Source organism: Aspergillus homomorphus, assembly GCF_003184865.1.
Source record: "Aspergillus homomorphus CBS 101889 unplaced genomic scaffold BO97scaffold_6, whole genome shotgun sequence".
Taxonomy (NCBI): Eukaryota; Fungi; Ascomycota; class Eurotiomycetes; order Eurotiales; family Aspergillaceae; genus Aspergillus; species Aspergillus homomorphus.
Genome location: NW_020291892.1, coordinates 460,822 through 478,535, shown reverse-complemented (window position 1 = coordinate 478,535; position 17,714 = coordinate 460,822). Strand labels below are relative to the sequence as shown.

Genomic DNA, 17,714 nt, shown 5'->3' with positions numbered 1-17,714 from the left:
GGGTTGTTTGGAGATTGGGTGAATTTGGGGAAGTAGGCACTTCGTTAGATATAGTCTTCACTATTTGAGAGTTCAGTTAATCGGGTTTGGGGTATTTCTGTTCGTATGTGTTTCGGACGTTGCTTGTATGGAGAGAATGAATCCAGTGCTGGGCTATCCCTCCTCCTCTGAAGTAAACCGTAGACAACACCTCCTAACCTCCGTCTGTCTTCCATGCAACTACCACAACCACATCCCACTTACCCCCATCCTTCTTCCCAAAGAACTGCAGACAAGCAAACCAACCCCTCCTCCCCTATTTTTATTCTGAGAACCTCTCACCCCCCAAAAGACGACAGCGACAAAGCCCCCGGCAACAAAGGCAACCCCAACTCCAGGGCCCCCTCCTCCCCTCCCTCCACGCCCACCCTAACAGCGTCCGCAATCTCCTCCACCACCACCTCAAACGTCGGCACCCTCAGCCGCGTAATCCGACTCTCCCACCGCATCATCTCCCGCAGGAACACCTCCCCCCACCACCGCCCAAACATCCGACGATCCATATCCCGCATCTCAGTGCTGCGCGCCACGCCGCACTCCACCTCCGCCACCGCCGCCCGGTACCGCGTATAGGGTCCCGTCAGGTACTCGTCCAGGTGCAAGTTGTAGACTTCTGTGTAGGCCGCGTACGCCGCCCGGTCGACCTGGAACCGCACCGCCGCGCGCGGGATCTTCGCGTTTGGGGCTAGCGTCGGGCTGCCTGGGATGTAGTCTTCGCGCCAATTGAAGAGGCCGTCGATGGATTGGGCGTGGGTTATTTGGTTGGCTGGGGTTGTTTTTGGTGTTGGTGTTGGGGTGCTGGGGTTGGGGCTTGGGTTGCTGGAAGAATCGGGGCTGGGATCGGTTGCGCTGGATGGGCAGAGCGCTTTATATCGGTCTGCGAATCTCAGTTCGAGCTGGCGCTGTGCTAGCACGCTTTCGTATGCGGCTTGCTGGCATCTTTCTAATAGGATGCGGTTCGACGGCGGTAGGAACGTGTAGATCCAGGATGGTGGCTGGATTGCGTGGTGGTCCCATTGGATTTGCCCTGGTGGCGGGCTGAGGGTTCGCGTGGAGAGATAGGACATTCTGGCTGTGTTGTTTTTTTGGGTTGAGTTTGGTTTGGTTTAGTTGTTGGGTGGTAATGAGCGAGGTTGGGTGGTGAGGTGTGTTTGATGGTGTTTGGTGTCGGTTGTTGAGGTGGAAATCGCGATGGTGGATGGATGGAGAGAGATGTGGGTGACGGTGGAGATGTAGAGGGAGGGTTAAGGGAGGGTGAGAATGAAATTCGAGATTAGCTTGTACAGTTCTTGGTCCACGGAAATGCAGTTGATTCATTCACAGGTACGAGTGTTACTGGGAAAGACAGTGTAGCAGAGATCGTTGCCCCGGTCTCGTATCTCAGCATCTAGTCTCCAAGGCCATAGTTTTTCATTCAAACATCGCTTTAATGACTCTGTGGCAATACAGATTGCACCATCAAAATAAATGCAAGAGAAGGATCATCCGGTGTTATAATTCGCGGTATATGACTTCCTCCAACTCTTGTAGTAGCTAGGACCCTAGGCTTTACTGAACCCTGCACAGGCACATCAATTAGCGCACACCTTCTACAACTCGACACCAAACACATACCGTTCGATAAGGTGAACTCCAGACGCGGTCTGCACAATGCCGCTGACCTGCCCGGGTTGCAGCGCAAAGGCTGCATCCTCGAACTCCTTCTGCATCTCACCCCGTCCAAAGAAACCACTGGAAAAGACATTAGCTCCGAAGCCGCACAACAGACGAAAAGCTACGTACAGGTCTCCATGCTTGCGGGCACTGCTGCAGTCCGACTCTGACGAGGCGATGTCGCCCAAGGTAGCTTCTCCCGACTGGATGCGCGCCTCGTGGCCGCGGAGGATCTCGATCGCCTCCTCTTTCGACCGAGTGATTTCGGCCTCTCTCCAGCTGCTAGGCCGCCTGCTATCCCGATGCTTCACTAGAAGGTGGCTGCAGCGGATCTTCCCCTCACCCTGACCCACGCCGTGTCCTGCAGGCCCACTGTGATGATTGGCCATATACAGCTTCAGTTTCTCCGTGTCCGTGTCGGCTGGTGGCTCCCACCGGGACTCCTTGGTGCTCGGGTTGAAGTAGTAAGGCAGGTTCTTGGAGTTGGAGTGGCGAACCTCCCATCCAGCTGGCAGCCCGGTTTCTTCCTATCGTAAGACAGATGTTAGCAATAAGCTTGGAAAACAATGACCACAGAGCTTATAGATGATCTGCAAGGGAAGGGGACAGGGTCAATACCATGATGTAATAAATCTTGTGAATTCTAAGGGAGGGTATATAGTTCTCTGTAGTCTCTGGTGTGAGGAGGGAATCAAAGCGGGGGATGATCGATAGTGTGTATAGTTTATTGAAGTAGTAGTGGTTTTCTTCTTCTGCAGGTCCAACTGCGGGACAAACTGCGGGGGAAGAGAGCGAGGGACGCGAACAAAGGGTGCAAATCGCACAAACACCGCAAATGGCCTCCACATGGCTGGCTGTTGTTGCTTCCGCTCCGCCCCGACGCTTCTTCTTCTGACTTCCATCTCCAGCCATCTCTTATCTTTCAATCCATCTGCCGGCATCCATCCGTCTTTCAGCCACTTCTCCGTTCTTTCAGTGGCGTCAGCCTCACTCGCACTACCGTTTAAAACTACAACTCCGTCTTCTTCACTCATTACTCCTTTCATCTTTCCTCCAAACACTACCTCTTACCTTTCAATCCACACCCCGAAAATGTCTGCAAGCCCGGCCTCCTCTGCTGGCGGCGACAACAAGAGCGGCGACCAAGTTCACTTCCGTTTCTGTCGCGAGTGGTATGCGCATTCCTCTATCTGTCTCCAATATTTCTCGCTAATACATGAAATCTAGCTCCAACTTGCTCTATCCCAAAGAAGACCGCGTTTCCAACCGCTTGATGTTCACATGTCGAACCTGCCACGTCGGCGAGCCCGCCACCTCGTACTGCGTCTACCAAAACAAACTCAACACTGAAGTCGGCGACACTGCTGGTGTCACCACCGATGTGGGATCTGATCCTACGGTTTGTCTCCCGGGTTTTTGTGATCACTGTGGTGAAGAGATTACCTGCTTTGTCTGTGAGTCATCATCGGACGAGTCATGGTCGGAAGACGACTATGATGACTTCATGATGCACTAAGATCGGACTTGCAATCCCGGCAACGGGCTGTTTTCACATTACCTTGGGAACGTCGTGGCTAACCCCCACTCTCCTTTAGCTTCCCCGGTCCAACAAGCTCTGCCCGAGCTGCGGTGAAGCCGAAGCAGTCTTCTTCCAGTCGCAACAGCGATCTGCGGAAACCGGAATGGTGAGACTCTCTGATCGCTACTTGCATCTTGAATCTGTCGCTGACGTGCTCTTCTCAGAAACTCTACTATGTCTGCTGCGCATGCGGCAATGTCTTCATGTAATTTTGGCGTTCGATCTATTTCTGACGTGTCTGATACCCGATATTGGTTCTTTTTCTTGCTGTTTGCTGGCGGAGTTATGGCGATGCATAGTACAATGTTGCACAGATTTTGATGAAAAGAGCTGCAAACAGTTTATTGATACAAGCTATATGAGTGAAAAGAACGATACGCTTTCAAAAGGTATAATTTATACATGCATGGGTGCCAACGACAAAATCTTCGACCATTGTCTTCCTCGTAATTCCGTAGCCACGACGCCTGTAATTTGCATTAGTCCGAGCCGTGTCGGATCAGAGGCAAGAAGGTGCTTCTGGACTGACCGTTCATTCTGGTTCCAATGGGCTCGCCGGCCTTGTTGATCAGGACACATGCGTTGTCGTCGAATCTGACAAGCGAACCATCGGGGCGCTGCATCTCCTTCCTTGCCCGGACGACGACGGCGTGACGGATGTCGCCGCGACGGACCTTGTTTGCGATACCGGAATTTCCTGTGCTGTCGGAGCCGAAGCTGCGTTGCTTCTGAACGACCACCACGATGCGGTCACCTAAGACGTAGTGAAAGACATGATCAGCGATGTAGTAGTCATGAGCTGGAAGTGGTATAAACCTACCAACAGTAGCGGGGCGCTTCTTCTTCAAGACCTGGACACACTCGACCACGGCGGCACCCGAGTTGTCGATGCAGTTCAGCATCGTCTGATTGGCGGCGTCAGCAACCCAAGACCCCCCGTGAGCCTGATCAGAATTTCCGCGCACACACCTTTAGTTGAATCATTGTGACTGTATGGCCTGAGATGGCAGCGAACAAGAGCCCGGTGGTGTCTGGCGGGTTTGGCTGGACTGCCCGAAAGATTTCCAGCAACAGCCAAGTTCGCGCGGGCCGGCAGGTTTCGCCGATGACCGACCCCGGACTCCTGCAGCGGCCGGCTGACTACTCCTACACTAGGATAAGTAACTAAGTTAGTTAACAAATTATGCCAGGACATGGACATCCGCTCATCGCATGGGCAACCAGGCTCCGAGTAGTGTGTAGTGTGTGTGTGTGTGTGTTCGTCCCATTTCATATCACACTTACACTCAATCCCCCTCCCCCCCCCCAAAAGTGCTCTCTCTCGCTCGCTCTCTACATGCGCGCTAACATTCACTGTAGCCCAGTTCCTTTCCTTTGTCCATCATGTTGATTTTCTCGGGTCTCCTTTACCTCATTCTTTAGTTTTCTTCCCCTTAATAAGTGTTCTTCGTATCCAATTGGCGCTCCCCCGTACAGAGTCCAGTTCCACTGGTCTTCTCCGACTTTCCGCCGCTTCCCCTTGACGCATTGACGCTCTCTTTTGGATCCCACCCCTCGAGGTCCATTCCTCGACCTGAGCACCAGAAAAAATTCTCTTACATGAAATTCTTTTTCCTTCCAGAACACAATGCCGTCTTCGAAGGCGAGATCGAGTCCTTCCGTCGAGCGGCGCGACCGTCTGACCTTGGCAAGGCTGGCAAGTTATGACGATGTCGCAACCGATGCGCTGGTTGACCGTGTACGTTTACTGACCGGGGATGGCTACTTCTGAACTCGCTATTGACTAGAGTGCACTTCCAGGCTCACTTTTGGACCAACACTCGAAAGAATCGGACGAAATACATTCCCCTGCGACGGGTCAAGGATGATGATATTGCCCATATCCTGCTCCACGACGTGATCGTCAAGAAGGATGTAGTCACTGCCGAGCGGAAACTCCTGGCCATGGACGGACTGAAGCGATTCCTGGCGACGTTGCCCAACGACCGAGAGAAGGAGTGGTTCACCCGGCATCTACGCAAATACATTCAGATGTATCTGCCGGACTCTCCCTTCGAGGTTACCACGACAAATCGCTACATGATCACCGAGCACGAGGCTGCCATCTGCGCCCGCAAATTCATCAAGCAAGGCGAGGAGATCAAGTATCTCAGCGGAACCCTGGTGCCCATGACTCGGGAAGAGGAGCAGGACTTGGATCTGAAGAGGAAAGATTTCAGCATCGTCATGTCGAGCAGAAGGAAGACTCCGTCGTTTTTCCTGGGCCCTGCGCGCTTCGCGAACCATGACTGTAACGCTAATGGCCGTCTCGTGACGAGGGGAATGGAAGGCATGCAGGTCGTGGCAATCCGGGACATATACATTGGCGAGGAGATCACAGTCTCGTATGGCGAAGACTACTTTGGCATCGACAACTGCGAGTGCCTTTGCTTGACTTGTGAACGCGCTGTGCGGAATGGGTGGGCGCCTCCCGAGCCAAACGACGAGCCTGCCGGTGTTGACGACAGTGACCTTCTCACCCCTCAAAAACGCAAATATGCCCCGGACACGGAATCGGAACGCTCGCCCTCCTGCACCCCTCGGAAACGCACGAAATTTACTCGGCAGAGTTCCAAGCTGCGGTCGGAGGTGTTGCTTTCCGACGCACCCGCGCCTGCATCGCCAGAGTCCGCGACTGGTCCGTTGTCGGCAAACGCCGGGTCCTCCTCGCGAATAACTGCAAGGGGTCGGAGACTCGAACCACAAAGTGAGGCTCCTGATGAGACCTGCATTCAGAGCCCCAACGCCACCGACTGCACGTCCCCTAGTTCGCTAGCCGGCGACGAATCCCACCACTCCTCGACGTCTACCGTCGCAACGTCCGTTTGTGAAACCTCCGTTCAGATCAAAATCGAGGAGAGCACGGAGCCCTCAGTCCGAGACACGGTATTGATCGGCAAGGACGAACTGGCGACCCCGGTTGCCCCTCACCTGGACGGAGAACGACATCCCGCGGCGGCTCGTGAACATGATGCGCTATCAGACCTATCCGAGTCCCTCGAGCTAGACGAAAAACTCGGAACCGTTGTCGAGAAATTGAAAAAGACACGGAAGCGAGGAGTCGTCCCATCTGTCGAGGTCGAGTCACAGCGTGCTCGGGTCCCCGGAGACTACACCAAAACCCCCAGATTGCTCGCACAAGCTTACGATCGATGGGTCGACTGCCGCACCTGTACTGCCTGGTTCGTCCAGCAAGATTCATACCTGACGCGACGCGAATGTCGCCGATGTGAACGGCATTCGATGTTGTATGGCTTTCAGTGGCCGAAGACCGACCGGGAGGGTCCCAATGACGACGAGGAACGGGTCATGGACCATCGGGTCATCCATCGATTCTTGTCCCCGGAAGAAGAGGCTCGCGTCTCACGCAAGGATCGTGGTGTCAGTTTTGGGGTGACTCCGACTCCGGAATTGTCTGAGCCGCGCACGGAGACCGAAGAGAGCGATGCGTGTGATGAGCGTCGCAGCACGAGAGCCAGCAGGCGACGGACTAGAGCAATGCGGATAACCTACTAAACGACGGCGATGTTTGACTAATATTTGGTTCTGGTGATTTTTGGGTACGGCGTTTAAGAACAACTGGAGCCATTCCCAGTGGAACCCCAGGCGTTAAATGATGACGGGCATGAGCGTTTTAACAACTTTGGCACCTTTTGACGACGGACTCTATCTATGGACATATTTGATATTCTTGAAATCAGTCTTTCTTCTTTCTGGATCTTTCTTCCCTGTTTCTGGACGTGATGGACCTCCCTGTACAGTTTTGAACGGCGTTCTGCTTGGAATTTCCTAGTTTAATGCTTACGAGGTCTACTGCAACACCAAGGCCTGTTTTGCAATGGATGTTTCTTTCCCCTGCAAAGTGTTTGGATCTTGGCCCGGAGCGGCTCTAAGCGGTGCTTGTGTGTTTTCTCCTTTCTCCTTTCTTCCCCCGCAGACTCCTGCAACTCCGCATTTTCGCTATGACTGCATCTTGAAGGAGAATTCAATCGCACCAATGGTAGGCAAGAAATGCCATTTCTTCCCCAGTATTTCTGGGCAGCTGACGAAAGAGTTATTGGATTGCTGCTGCTCCGGATCTGCAGCTCAATACAATCTCGGTCTCTATCTCCCCGAAGAAATGACTCCCCATCGCAGCCAGGACGTGTTTATAAGCCTCCTCTCTCTCCGGGTGTCACGATGCACGCCGTACGACCTGTTGGTAGGAATATGCCAATATGATCATGCGATCGATATCTCGTGGGGTCTTGTGCCTCCTAGCTCTGACTGTGCCTGCAATAAGCGCCTTTGAGGCGCCTCTTGTTACCCTCGACTATGGAGTCTTCCAAGGCAGCTATGACGCGACTTACAATCTCTCTTATTTCCGGAGAATCCCATTTGCAGCGCCTCCCACCGGCGACAACCGGTTTCGCGCTCCCCAGCCCCCACTGACCTTCTCGAACGGCACCTATGACAGTGACCAGGCCTTTGATATGTGCCCTCAGCGCACCGTCAACGGCTCCGAGGATTGCCTCTACCTTGGGCTCTACTCTCGACCTTGGGAAGTCCCGTCTGCGAACCGACCCGTGCTGGTTGTCTTCTACGGCGGAGCCTTCATCCAGGGTAGCGCGTCGTTTGGCATGCCGCCGAGCGCTTACCCAACCCTCAACGTCAGCACTCTCAACGACTACATCGTGATCTATCCCAACTACCGCACCAATGCCTTCGGATTTCTCCCCGGCCAAGCCATCAAAGACTCGCCCACCTCGGACCTCAACCCCGGCCTCCTGGATCAGCAATATGCCCTCAAATGGGTTCAAAAGAACATCCACCACTTCGGCGGCAACCCGAACAACGTGACAATCTGGGGCCAATCCGCCGGTGCGGGCTCCGTCGTGGCGCAGGTGCTCGCCAACGGCCGCGGCCGACAGCCCAAGCTCTTCAGCAAAGCGCTCGCCAGCTCCCCATTCTGGCCCAAGACCTACGCCTACAACGCCCCGCAAGCCGAAGCCATCTACTCGCAGCTCGTGAACCTCACGGGGTGCGGTAGCGACGCCACGGTCACCGACTCCCTCCGCTGCCTCAAGCACCTCGACGTCCAAACCATCCGCGACGCCAGCCTGATCATCGACGCAAGCCACACCTACACCACGAGCTCCTACACCTGGGCCCCCGTCGTCGACGGCGAGTTCCTAACCGACACCCTCACGGAAGCCACCGCGCGCAGCGGCAGCTCCCTCCCCACCGACTTCATCTGGGGCATGTACAACACCCACGAGGGCGAGAACTTCATCCCCTCCGGCCTAGGCTCACCGACCACCACATCCACCGGCTTCAACTCATCGCTCGCAAGCTTCCACACCTGGCTCACGGGCTTCGTCCCCGGCCTCTCCGCCCACGAGATCGACCTCGTCCAGTCGAGATACTACCCCGACGCCGGCTCCACCGAGACCATCGACACCTACAACTCCACCTTTGTCCGCGCCGGCCTGGTCTACAGGGACCTGGTCCTAGCATGTCCCGCGTACTGGGTCGCGTCCGCCGCCCGCAGAGACGGGTACCTGGGCGAATACACCATTTCGCCGGCAAAGCATGGCAGTGATACCCAGTGGGTAAGTTCTGTGTCTCAGCCCTCCCCTCCCCCCGCAGATAATTAACAGAGAAGATGTAGTGGAACCAAGTCAACAGCGTCCAAAAATCCGATCCCCTGATCTACGAAGGCTACGCCGGCGCCTTCGCCAGCTTCTTCCAGACCGGCAACCCGAACGCGCACAAGCTGACGAACACGTCGGAACCGGGCGTCCCGCTGCTTCGGACCACCGAGGAGTTCGTGATCACGGCTGAGGGGTTCGAGAATGTAAAGCTCGCGGCCCTGGAGGAGCGGTGTGCGTTTTGGAGGTCAGTGGGCCATAAAGTTCCGGTTTAGATTTTTAGGTCTCTGTTTTTGTAGGGGTATTTATGTAAGGCTTATGTCTTATGGATGGATGCTTAGATGCGGTAAAGTGGGTTAGTGTGAGGAAGTGATGAGTAGAATCTATGAACTATACAGATTATGATACATGATTTCTCTTTCCTTCAAATCGGAGGAGACAAACAATCCGGATCTAGTAGTGTAGTAATGTAAAAGAAATGTGCCCCCTTCCTTTCCGATTTTGCGTGCCGCCTTTGAGAACGCCATAGCTTTGATTGAGTTGTAGTCGTGATTGGAGTGAAATTATACAGAAACAAGGATGCTAAATCAAGGCTTGGCCACGGAACATGGCCTCGCGGACCTCCTTGACGACGTCCTTGCGGTCGTTCTTGCCGACCAGCACGACGGCGCGGCCGCGCTTGCCCATGCGGCCGAGACGGCCCAGACGGTGGATGAAGTCGATGGTGGTGCGCGGGACGTCGTACAGGATCACGGTCTTGACGGCCAGGGTGTCGACGCCGCGGGAGGCGATGTCCGTGGACACCAACACCTGGACGTTCTCGAGGTGCTTGGCGGGCGGCGGGCCGGCGTGGAGGTCGCCGCCGGGCCGCACGAACGGGATGGACTGGTCCTCGCGACGGCGGCGCTGCTCCTCCTCCCGGGCCTTCTGGACCTCGGCGGCCGTGAGCGGCGGCGCCGAGTCGGTGAACGGTGCCAGGATCTCGCGCTCCTTGCGGTCCGTGACGTCGCGGTTGAACGCCTTGGCGTTGATGCCCTTGGACTTCAGGAACTCCGCCACCTCGGTGGCCTCCTCGCGGCGGTTGACGAACACCAGGATGCGCTTGTCATTGGACCGCGCCTGGCCGGGCCCCAGGTCCGGGTCCGGCGCGTCGCCAGCCTTGCCGATCGACCAGATGATGTCGGCGCACGCCAGCGACCGGTTGCCGTTGTAAGGCGGCTTCTGCACGTCGATGACGCCCAGCTGCACGCGGCGCGGAATGGCGTGCAGGCTGGGGGTCGTCAGGCGCTTGATGTCGGGCCAGCGCTTGCGGAGCGTGTTGTCCATCCCGCGCGGGATGGTGGCCGAGCAGAGGATGAGCTTGTGGAGGGACGGAGTCGCCTTGCTGATGATTTCATTGAGGATTGGTGAGAACGACTTATCCATCAGACTGTCGGCCTCGTCGAGGACCATGTAGTTAACGCGGCTGAGCACGTAAGGCTCCTTCTGCGCGATCGAAGCCAGCAGATGCGGCGTCGTCACGATGATATCGACGCCACTCTCGTTGAATAGTCCGTTCTTAATCCGCCGCGGCGTGAGGTTCGAGGCCAGCACCGCCGACCGGAACTTGACCGTGTGCGCAAACGCCTTCAGCTTATCGCCCACCTGGAAGGCCAGCTCGGAGGTCGGCACGAGAATGACCATGCGCGGTCGGGCGGCGTTCGAGACCAGGGGTTCCTCAGGCTCGATGTCGAATGCCCGGTTCTTCCTCTTCAGCTCCTTCTCCTTCTCTCGTTGCTTCGCTTCCTCCTGCTTCTTCTCGAAGGTGAGCTCCGCTGACTCCAGACGCTTGAAGTTATCCAGCAGGGGGATCAGGTATGCCAGGGTCTTGCCGGAACCGGTTTCAGCGGCCAGGAGATACTGCTCGTATTTAGGACTGCTGCTCGGCTCGGCTCCGAGCTGCGGCAGCGGGTTCTTGAGGAGCTCAGGAATCGCCACCCTCTGGATCGGAGTGGGCATCAGGTCGGTCAGCCCGGGTAGCGCCTGCGAAGAAATCGAGTGGTGCACGACCGACAGGAGCGGGAAATGTTCGAAACTGGTGATGTCGGCAATCCTCTCTTTGACCTTGGTACGCTGCGCATAGGACATGGGCGCCAGGGCGGTCTGCATCTTCAACGCCTTGTACAGGGGGCTGTCGGTCTTCTCATTGTCTTTCTTGCCGTCTCTCCTTCCGACATCTCTCTTGTCGTCTTTAGTGCGTGGCATAGCGCGCTCGGACACACGGGTCATGTTCATGCCACCCCAGGGTCCCTTTCTTTCCCTTTCCCGCGACGAGCGCGGGGACAGCGACGGTTGCGATACATTCGAGGATAGGGCATGGCGGCTCTTCTTTGCGCGACGGTCGGTTTTTCGTACGATACCGCGGATGGCCTGCCATCCGGTCAAAGGCGAAAGAGCGGCGGAGGAGGTGGAGGGAATGGTAGCCCGGGTCTGGCAGAGCAGACATACTCGAGGCCGCAGTGGCAGAGATGAACGGCCGAGACGATTCATCTTGATGAGGCGGGGAGGAGGAGGAGGGAGGGAGGGAGGGAGAGGGAAAGGGAGGAGGAGGAGGAGGAGAAGAAGGAGAAGAAAGGAGAGAAGAAAGAAGACAGGCTGGAGAGAGGGGTGTGAAGGCGTTGATGGAAATGTCAGGAAAGCTGCAGGACAGCGACAGACGGCAAAGCAAAGCAAAGCAAATGCGCCAGTGGCGGAGAAGATTCAGCAGTCCGGCCCAATCGGGAAGGCGCTTGGACCATAGCAGTGATCCCACGCTAAGTCTATTCTGGGACTAGCGCGATCGAGCCCGTGACAGGTTGGCCCCAGGCCATCAGGCCTTCAGGCGATCAGGCATTCTCACTCTCCAGTGGTGGAAGTGGGCTGCAGCTGAAACATCCCCGTACCATTTGCTGGCGGCCAATTCAAGGCAAATCAAGGCCTTTGGCTGATGTTGCCATAGAAACTGCCGTCACCCCAGCACTTGTCAACACAATTCACTTCCGATGATGATCACATCCCATCCACTCCGTCCCATCCAACTTCCAAGATACGATCCATGATCCATGCTCCATGCTCCATGATCCATGATCCATGATCCATGGTCCATGATCCTACAAGTAATTGATCCTCGGTCGAGATCTTGACTGCCAGGTGCCCTGTCTCTTCTTACCCTTATTAATCGGGGCAATCACGTTCCGCCATTTCTATTGTTGTGTTTTGTATTCTCTTTTCCTCGTTTCTCTGTCCTCTTTTCCCCTCCATCTCTTCTTTTCTACCTCTTTCCATCCTCATCTTTTTATCACTTGGTTTGTTGGTGAAATTGGGTTGTGTTTTTTCCCCCCCCTTTCTTTCTCTTATCGTATCAGCATTGGCCTGTTGCTTGTGACAGTATACTTAACTCCCTTCGTTTTATCGCGACACACATACACACACGCGCGCGCGCGCATACTGACGAATTGGCTGTCATGATTTTTTGGATGAGCTGCATTTTGTGACGCAACCTTATTCATTCCTCTTCCACCACTACGATTTCCCACGCGTTGTGCAATCGCCTAAGTGAAGTAATCGCGACGCCGTCCATTCTCCTTCATTCCTGGACGTTGCGCTTCTCCGCGTTTCTCGCTCTTCTGTGTGTGCAGTGGGTATTTTCCCTCCCCCACTCGTAGCCTCATCCATTCAGCGTCCACCGCGTTCTCTCCCATCCCGCAAGGGATGAAACCTCGTTGCAGCGACCTTGCATTGCTCTGTTATGTTGCATGGACAATCTGCTGATTCAGCTACCAGCGTTGTTTTGCCCTCCCGGCGCCTTTTTTCTGCTGCATTCCATCGTTGCGCCTCTGATTGTGGGTTCCCACCAAGATGACCAGCAACACCGGGCAACGTCCGTTATCAGAAGTGAGCCCCATGGCTCAGCGAAGGAACTCCCCCAGCTGGAATCAAACCACCAAGGTGAGTTTCTCCAAGTCGCGGGCGAGGTGAGCGCGGAGCTGATCTAACTCGGGCAGACGATGAGAACACACGACGCTTCGTCGTATGAGGCTCCGGCTTCACCGCGTCTCTTTTGGCAGGGTCGGGAATCCGGCTCTCCCTTCCATAGAAGCTCGGAGAACCAAAGCCCATATGACCCCGAGGTCTCGACCTATACTCCCTCGAAACGGCCGTCGCTAGAGAACCTGAAGCGCGCCTCGAGAGTCAAGAACAACAACATGTTCCGCGACCACAATGCAGAGTATGACCCGTCACAAGTCTATGTACCGCAGAGGCCGTTGGCGCTCAGTCGCCCATCCCAGAGGCAAGTGCAGAATGTACCACCAGCACATCAGCCCGACGCTCAGGACAGTTCGATCGGCCCACGCCCCCCTTCCCCGAGCAAGGACCAAGTTGCGCCGGCCAAGTCATCGCTTTCTCGGGCGAGCCGATTCGGTGTTAAGGACGCTGGTTTCGACCCCGAGAACGAGATTTGGTCCGACATCGACGGGAGTCGACATGCTAAGAGCGTCACCTTCGATGCCGCGCCGCCTCAAGTGAACGAATATGAGATGACAACCCCCGATCCATCCTCGATCGCCTCCGGTTCCCGCGAAGGTAGTTACGACTCGGAGGATAATGAAAACGATGTCGGCTTTGACCGGGAATCTTCTCTCGATCGCGACGACAGCTTCGACGCATCGTTGGAAGACCTCGAGAAAACCCCCGTTGTCCTGCCCGAGGATTGGCGCTACATGAGCCCCGAGACTGCGAATGATGAAATGGTAGGAGAGGAGGAAGGCGCTTTCTCCGAGGATGATGAGGACCACAGCCCTATCCCCCGCCCGTCTTCTCGACAAGAGCCGCCTGCGCAGCATGCGCGGGTCGAGTCACTGGATTCCAACACCGACCGCCGTCCTCTTCCCCCTCTTCCCCCCACTAACCGGCCGCAGTTCTCCCAGCGTGGATCGCCAGGAAAAATGACGGCCGCCTTCGAGCTTGGGAGCGGGAACCAGCGCGTTCTCCCTTCCCCGCCTGCGCCCGCCTCTTACAGCAAGTCCGACATCACGGAACGGAACCAGGGTCATATGCCGCTGGAGGAGAGACTGCGTCTGATGATGATCGAAAAGCAAGAGCCGGTCACTGAGGAGATTGAACTCGATGGCCCCGAAACACCCAAGGCCCTTCCTGAGGAACCAAAGGAACAAACTGTGGCCAAGGATGCCCCTTCTCCACCCGAAAAGGAAGCAGATGCCGCCCCTGAAGAGGACGCCGATGCCTACGCTCCTCCGCGCATTTCTAGGGATTCGATTCTGCGGGATCTGCGCAAGAGTGAGAGTTTCCTTGATGACTCATTCGAGGATGCTTCACAAGCTGATTCTACTGCGAACCATTACTTGGATTATGACCCGGACGTCCCCATTCCCTCCCTGGAGCATGACCATGATAATAGCCACGACTATGATGATGACGACGACGACGATGAGACAAGCAGCGTGATAATCAAGCCCGAAGAGCATGATGACGACCTCTATGATATCCCGGAATACTATGAATCCATAAATTCGGAGCAATCTTCTTCGCAAAGTTTGAAGGATAAGGTGGGCGCTGATGATGAGAGTCGTTACTCCAGTCAGCCGGTGGAAGAATTATCCGCTCTGGAAATTGCCTCGCAAGCTTCTGAGGACAGACAGGCCACTCCAGTGCCTACTATACAGATGGAAGAGGTCTCGGACGATGCCCCAGTCGACGAGCCGGTCGACGAGCCGGTCGACGAACCTGCCGATGAGTCCATTCATGAGTCGGTTGACGATTCGTTCGTAGGATCTATAAATAGTGAAAGGTCCGCTGAGAAGATGGCCGCCATGCGGGAGTCGCTTCAGCGCCCAGCGACACCAGAAAGCCAGAATCAACTATCCGAGCCTTCTACTCCCGACTCTGTTATTCGACACCCGGTTGCCGACGAGGACAGCGAGCGTGAGGGCTCTCCAGACGAGAGTGTTCCAGATCCGATCGCAACCGTCAAAGCCCCAGGAACTCGCCTCAAGACCCGTCCATCACTGACCCCAGCTGATATGGAGCAGATGGCAGCCACTCGTCGCAAGATAAGCGGACAGGTGCCGCCGCCGATGCCATCCCTCACAAAGCAGGAATCGAATGAATCTCAGCGCTCAGCCCCCGGCGACGCTGTGCCCTCACTCCCCCCACCCGTGCAGGACTCCAACCAACGACAGAGCAGTCTGGTGAAGCTGGACATCCCGTTCAGCATTCAGGAAGAAGAAAGTCTTGGATTCGGACTGAACAAGGAATTCGATCGGGTTATTGAATCCCAAAAGGTGGCGTTTGAACATTCCCTCTCCCAACTGCGTTACCAAGCCCAGGAAGCATCCAAGCATGGACCAGGCCCCCGGTTCTTAAGCACGAGAAAGTGGACTAACGATGAGACCTATAAACAGCGAGGCTATCTCATGCGCCACAACACAAAGGTCATTATTGCAAGCAGTAGTACCGAGGACGACACCGTGCCGACTCCAGGAGAAGCTCCAGCGGAAGCTCGAGCCACACGTGCCGCACCCACACCGCGCAAGGCCAGCCAGCAAACTTGGACCACCGTGCCTTGGAACGGTCAGACTCGCCGGGCGAGTATGAGAACAGCCAGCGGGGTGGTCCGAAAGAAAACTGCGTCAGGTCCGGTCCCTCCGCTCCCAGGCCAGCAAAGTAGTGTTCAGGAAACACCAGCTACGACCGAGGAGACCGAGCCTGCTCTGAACGGCGCTTTGGAGGAGGGTGAGGAACGCGGCCGCCTGTTTGTCAAGGTCGTTGGAATGAAGTACCTCGATCTGCCTCTACCACGAGGTAAGCACTGAGCCCTTGGTGTTTGTTTCCCAGTCTATTCACCACTGACAATCGATTAGGTGAGCGATCGTACTTCGCCCTGACTTTGGATAACGGGCTACATTGTGTCACCACCTCTTGGTTGGAGCTAGGCAAGACAGCGCCGATCGGCCAGGAATTCGAGCTCATCGTTCAGAACGACCTTGAGTTCCAGCTGACCTTGCAAATGAAGGTGGATGAAGAGAAATTCCGAGTTCAGGAGCCTGCTCCTACTGCCTCTCCTAGTCGCCCGAAGACTTCCACGTTTAGCCGCGTGTTCGCTTCTCCTCGCAAGCGCAAGGAACTCGAGATGAAGCAACAACTTGCCTCCCAGCAAAACAAGGCCAAAGATATCAATGCTCCTGTGTGGGAACGTTTGAGGACTTTGGTCGCCAGAGATGGCAGTTTTGCGCGTGCATATGTTTCTCTCTCTGACCATGAGAAGCACGCATATGGTCGGCCTTACACTGTCGATATTGCTTGTTTCAATGAATGGGCGGTCGAAGAGCAACCGAGTAGCGTGAAGAGCAAGAAGAGCACAACGAGTACGACCTCGCAACGACGACCTCCTTACAAGATCGGAAAGCTGGAACTTCAGCTGTTGTTCGTTCCTAAGCCCAAGGGTGCCAAGGAGGAGGATATGCCCAAGAGCATGAACGCTTGCATCAGGGAAATGCGCGAGGCGGAAAGCGTCTCTGCTCGTAGTTGGGAAGGATTCTTGTCCCAGCAGGGAGGCGATTGTCCGGTAAGCACTTCTGATTCACCGCTCTCTGTTGTTTTAGCTAATTTGGTGGCACATGTAGTACTGGAGACGTCGCTTCTTCAAGCTCCAGGGATCCAAATTGACAGCCTACCACGAGACCACCCGTCAACCACGTGCGACCATCAACCTTTCGAAGGCCGTCAAATTGATCGATGACCGGTCGTCATTGACGCAAAGGGAGACAACCACCCGGGGAGGTGGCCGTCGCAAATCTGCTTTCGCGGAAGAAGAGGAGGGCTACATGTTCGTGGAGGAGGGCTTCCGTATTCGCTTCGGCAACGGCGAGGTGATCGACTTCTACGCTGACAGCGCGGTCGACAAGGACGGATGGATGAAGGTCCTGGCAGATGCTGTCGGCAAAGGCTCCTCCGGAAGCAGCCAAGTCAAGCTCTGGACCGAGCTGGTTCTCAAGCGGGAGCGGGGCATGAAAGTCAAACGGGAGTCCGCCGCCGCCGCCGCCCCTGCTGTCGCCCCTGCTGCTGCTCCTGCTCCTGCCCCTATTACCGAACGCCCCAGCCAAATCCCTCCTCCCCCACCTGCCAAAAACACCTCGTCTATCCCGATGCCGACGGCGCCGGCGCCGACCTCGGCTTCCAAGCCTCGACACAAGCACACCCAATCTCAGCCTGACGTTCGTGGTGCGGATGCTCGACGACAGAAGACGCGGTCATTGATGTTCTAGACGTGCGGGTTGGTGGGTGCAGTGGCAGTTTTGTTGCTCCAGTTGTACGTTCAGCCTGTTTGTTTTTTTTCAACCTCGCGATCTCTTGCACATTGAAATCAGTTTTGTCGAATTTTTCTCTTTTCCTGGTGTCGGAGTTTAAAGCCTGCTCTGCTGTTGCATTTCTGTTCTTGTTCAATAGTTTTGACTGTGAAAATTCCTTGTGCATTCAGCGTTGTTGTTTTTGTGGTGCCGTTTTTGATACATAGCGTCTTTCCTTCACAAGTTCATAATGGATCTTGAATATTTCATGTATCATAATGCGGTAATATATTGTTTGATGGAGTTTGATGTTCATAGTAATTTAGAATGCGGTGTGGTATACGGAGGGATGGCTTGGTACTCAAGTAGAAGGGGACGCCATCGTACTATGTGAGCTATATATATCTTTAAGCCCAATTTCACAAGAGATTCGATTTCGGGCTTCAGCCC

At 55.4% G+C, this 17,714-nt stretch overlaps 8 protein-coding genes across 8 annotated transcripts; 4 read left to right on the top strand and 4 right to left on the bottom strand.

The window, feature by feature from the left end:
• Positions 1-317: 317 nt before the first annotated feature.
• Positions 318-1,106, bottom strand: BO97DRAFT_462928 (uncharacterized protein; the record flags this gene model as incomplete). Its single annotated transcript, XM_025699433.1, has 1 exon — positions 318-1,106. One exon carries the CDS (start codon positions 1,104-1,106, stop codon positions 318-320), a length of 789 nt encoding a protein of 262 aa, XP_025554264.1.
• Positions 1,107-1,370: 264 nt separating this feature from the next.
• On the bottom strand, positions 1,371-2,433 carry pin1 (peptidylprolyl isomerase ESS1). The gene is made up of 4 exons (XM_025693469.1): positions 2,311-2,433; positions 1,822-2,219; positions 1,654-1,770; positions 1,371-1,597 (listed from the first exon to the last, which is right to left on the bottom strand). Exons 1-4 carry the CDS (start codon positions 2,311-2,313, stop codon positions 1,588-1,590), a joined length of 528 nt encoding a protein of 175 aa, XP_025554263.1. The 5' UTR covers positions 2,314-2,433; the 3' UTR covers positions 1,371-1,587.
• A 165-nt stretch (positions 2,434-2,598) lies between these two features.
• On the top strand, positions 2,599-3,480 carry BO97DRAFT_385368 (DNA-directed RNA polymerase II core subunit RPB9; the record flags this gene model as incomplete). Its single annotated transcript, XM_025693468.1, has 4 exons — positions 2,599-2,864; positions 2,920-3,091; positions 3,288-3,377; positions 3,436-3,480. Exons 1-4 carry the CDS (start codon positions 2,785-2,787, stop codon positions 3,478-3,480), a joined length of 387 nt encoding a protein of 128 aa, XP_025554262.1. The 5' UTR covers positions 2,599-2,784.
• A 123-nt stretch (positions 3,481-3,603) lies between these two features.
• Positions 3,604-4,336, bottom strand: BO97DRAFT_385365 (mitochondrial 54S ribosomal protein uL14m). Its single transcript, XM_025693467.1, has 4 exons — positions 4,241-4,336; positions 4,092-4,176; positions 3,801-4,025; positions 3,604-3,738 (listed from the first exon to the last, which is right to left on the bottom strand). The coding sequence occupies exons 1-4, from the start codon at positions 4,253-4,255 to the stop codon at positions 3,668-3,670; spliced, it is 396 nt and encodes a 131-aa protein (XP_025554261.1). The 5' UTR covers positions 4,256-4,336; the 3' UTR covers positions 3,604-3,667.
• Positions 4,337-4,575: 239 nt separating this feature from the next.
• Positions 4,576-7,306, top strand: BO97DRAFT_476097 (SET domain-containing protein). The gene is made up of 2 exons (XM_025700452.1): positions 4,576-5,009; positions 5,072-7,306. Exons 1-2 carry the CDS (start codon positions 4,899-4,901, stop codon positions 6,824-6,826), a joined length of 1,866 nt encoding a protein of 621 aa, XP_025554260.1. The 5' UTR covers positions 4,576-4,898; the 3' UTR covers positions 6,827-7,306.
• Positions 7,307-7,527: 221 nt separating this feature from the next.
• Positions 7,528-9,345, top strand: BO97DRAFT_476096 (putative carboxylesterase; the record flags this gene model as incomplete). Its single annotated transcript, XM_025700451.1, has 3 exons — positions 7,528-8,901; positions 8,961-9,187; positions 9,339-9,345. The coding sequence occupies 3 exons, from the start codon at positions 7,528-7,530 to the stop codon at positions 9,343-9,345; spliced, it is 1,608 nt and encodes a 535-aa protein (XP_025554259.1).
• An 18-nt stretch (positions 9,346-9,363) lies between these two features.
• On the bottom strand, positions 9,364-11,489 carry mrh4 (ATP-dependent RNA helicase MRH4). Its single transcript, XM_025694801.1, has one exon. The coding sequence runs from the start codon at positions 11,467-11,469 to the stop codon at positions 9,523-9,525; it is 1,947 nt and encodes a 648-aa protein (XP_025554258.1). The 5' UTR covers positions 11,470-11,489; the 3' UTR covers positions 9,364-9,522.
• Positions 11,490-12,571: 1,082 nt separating this feature from the next.
• bud4 (putative GTP binding protein (Bud4)) lies at positions 12,572-17,568 on the top strand. Its single transcript, XM_025690772.1, has 6 exons — positions 12,572-12,599; positions 12,742-12,906; positions 12,963-15,260; positions 15,381-15,780; positions 15,840-16,543; positions 16,602-17,568. Exons 2-6 carry the CDS (start codon positions 12,817-12,819, stop codon positions 17,241-17,243), a joined length of 4,134 nt encoding a protein of 1,377 aa, XP_025554257.1. The 5' UTR covers positions 12,572-12,599; positions 12,742-12,816; the 3' UTR covers positions 17,244-17,568.
• Positions 17,569-17,714: the final 146 nt, after the last annotated feature.

Coding starts and splice junctions, on each gene's coding strand:
- pin1 (XM_025693469.1), bottom strand. Junction 1,771..1,821: donor GCCCGCAAGCATGGAGACCT/GTACGTAGCTTT, acceptor TGTCTTTTCCAG/TGGTTTCTTTGGACGGGGTG.
- BO97DRAFT_385365 (XM_025693467.1), bottom strand. Junction 4,026..4,091: donor GAAGCGCCCCGCTACTGTTG/GTAGGTTTATAC, acceptor ACTACGTCTTAG/GTGACCGCATCGTGGTGGTC. Junction 3,739..3,800: donor CATTGGAACCAGAATGAACG/GTCAGTCCAGAA, acceptor TGCAAATTACAG/GCGTCGTGGCTACGGAATTA.
- BO97DRAFT_476097 (XM_025700452.1), top strand. CDS start 4,899: ATGCCGTCTTCGAAGGCGAGATCGAGTCCTTCCGTCGAGCGGCGCGAC. Junction 5,010..5,071: donor CCGATGCGCTGGTTGACCGT/GTACGTTTACTG, acceptor GTGCACTTCCAG/GCTCACTTTTGGACCAACAC.
- mrh4 (XM_025694801.1), bottom strand. CDS start 11,469: ATGAATCGTCTCGGCCGTTCATCTCTGCCACTGCGGCCTCGAGTATGT.
- bud4 (XM_025690772.1), top strand. CDS start 12,817: ATGACCAGCAACACCGGGCAACGTCCGTTATCAGAAGTGAGCCCCATG. Junction 12,907..12,962: donor GCTGGAATCAAACCACCAAG/GTGAGTTTCTCC, acceptor TAACTCGGGCAG/ACGATGAGAACACACGACGC. Junction 15,261..15,380: donor GGGTTATTGAATCCCAAAAG/GTGGCGTTTGAA, acceptor ACCTATAAACAG/CGAGGCTATCTCATGCGCCA.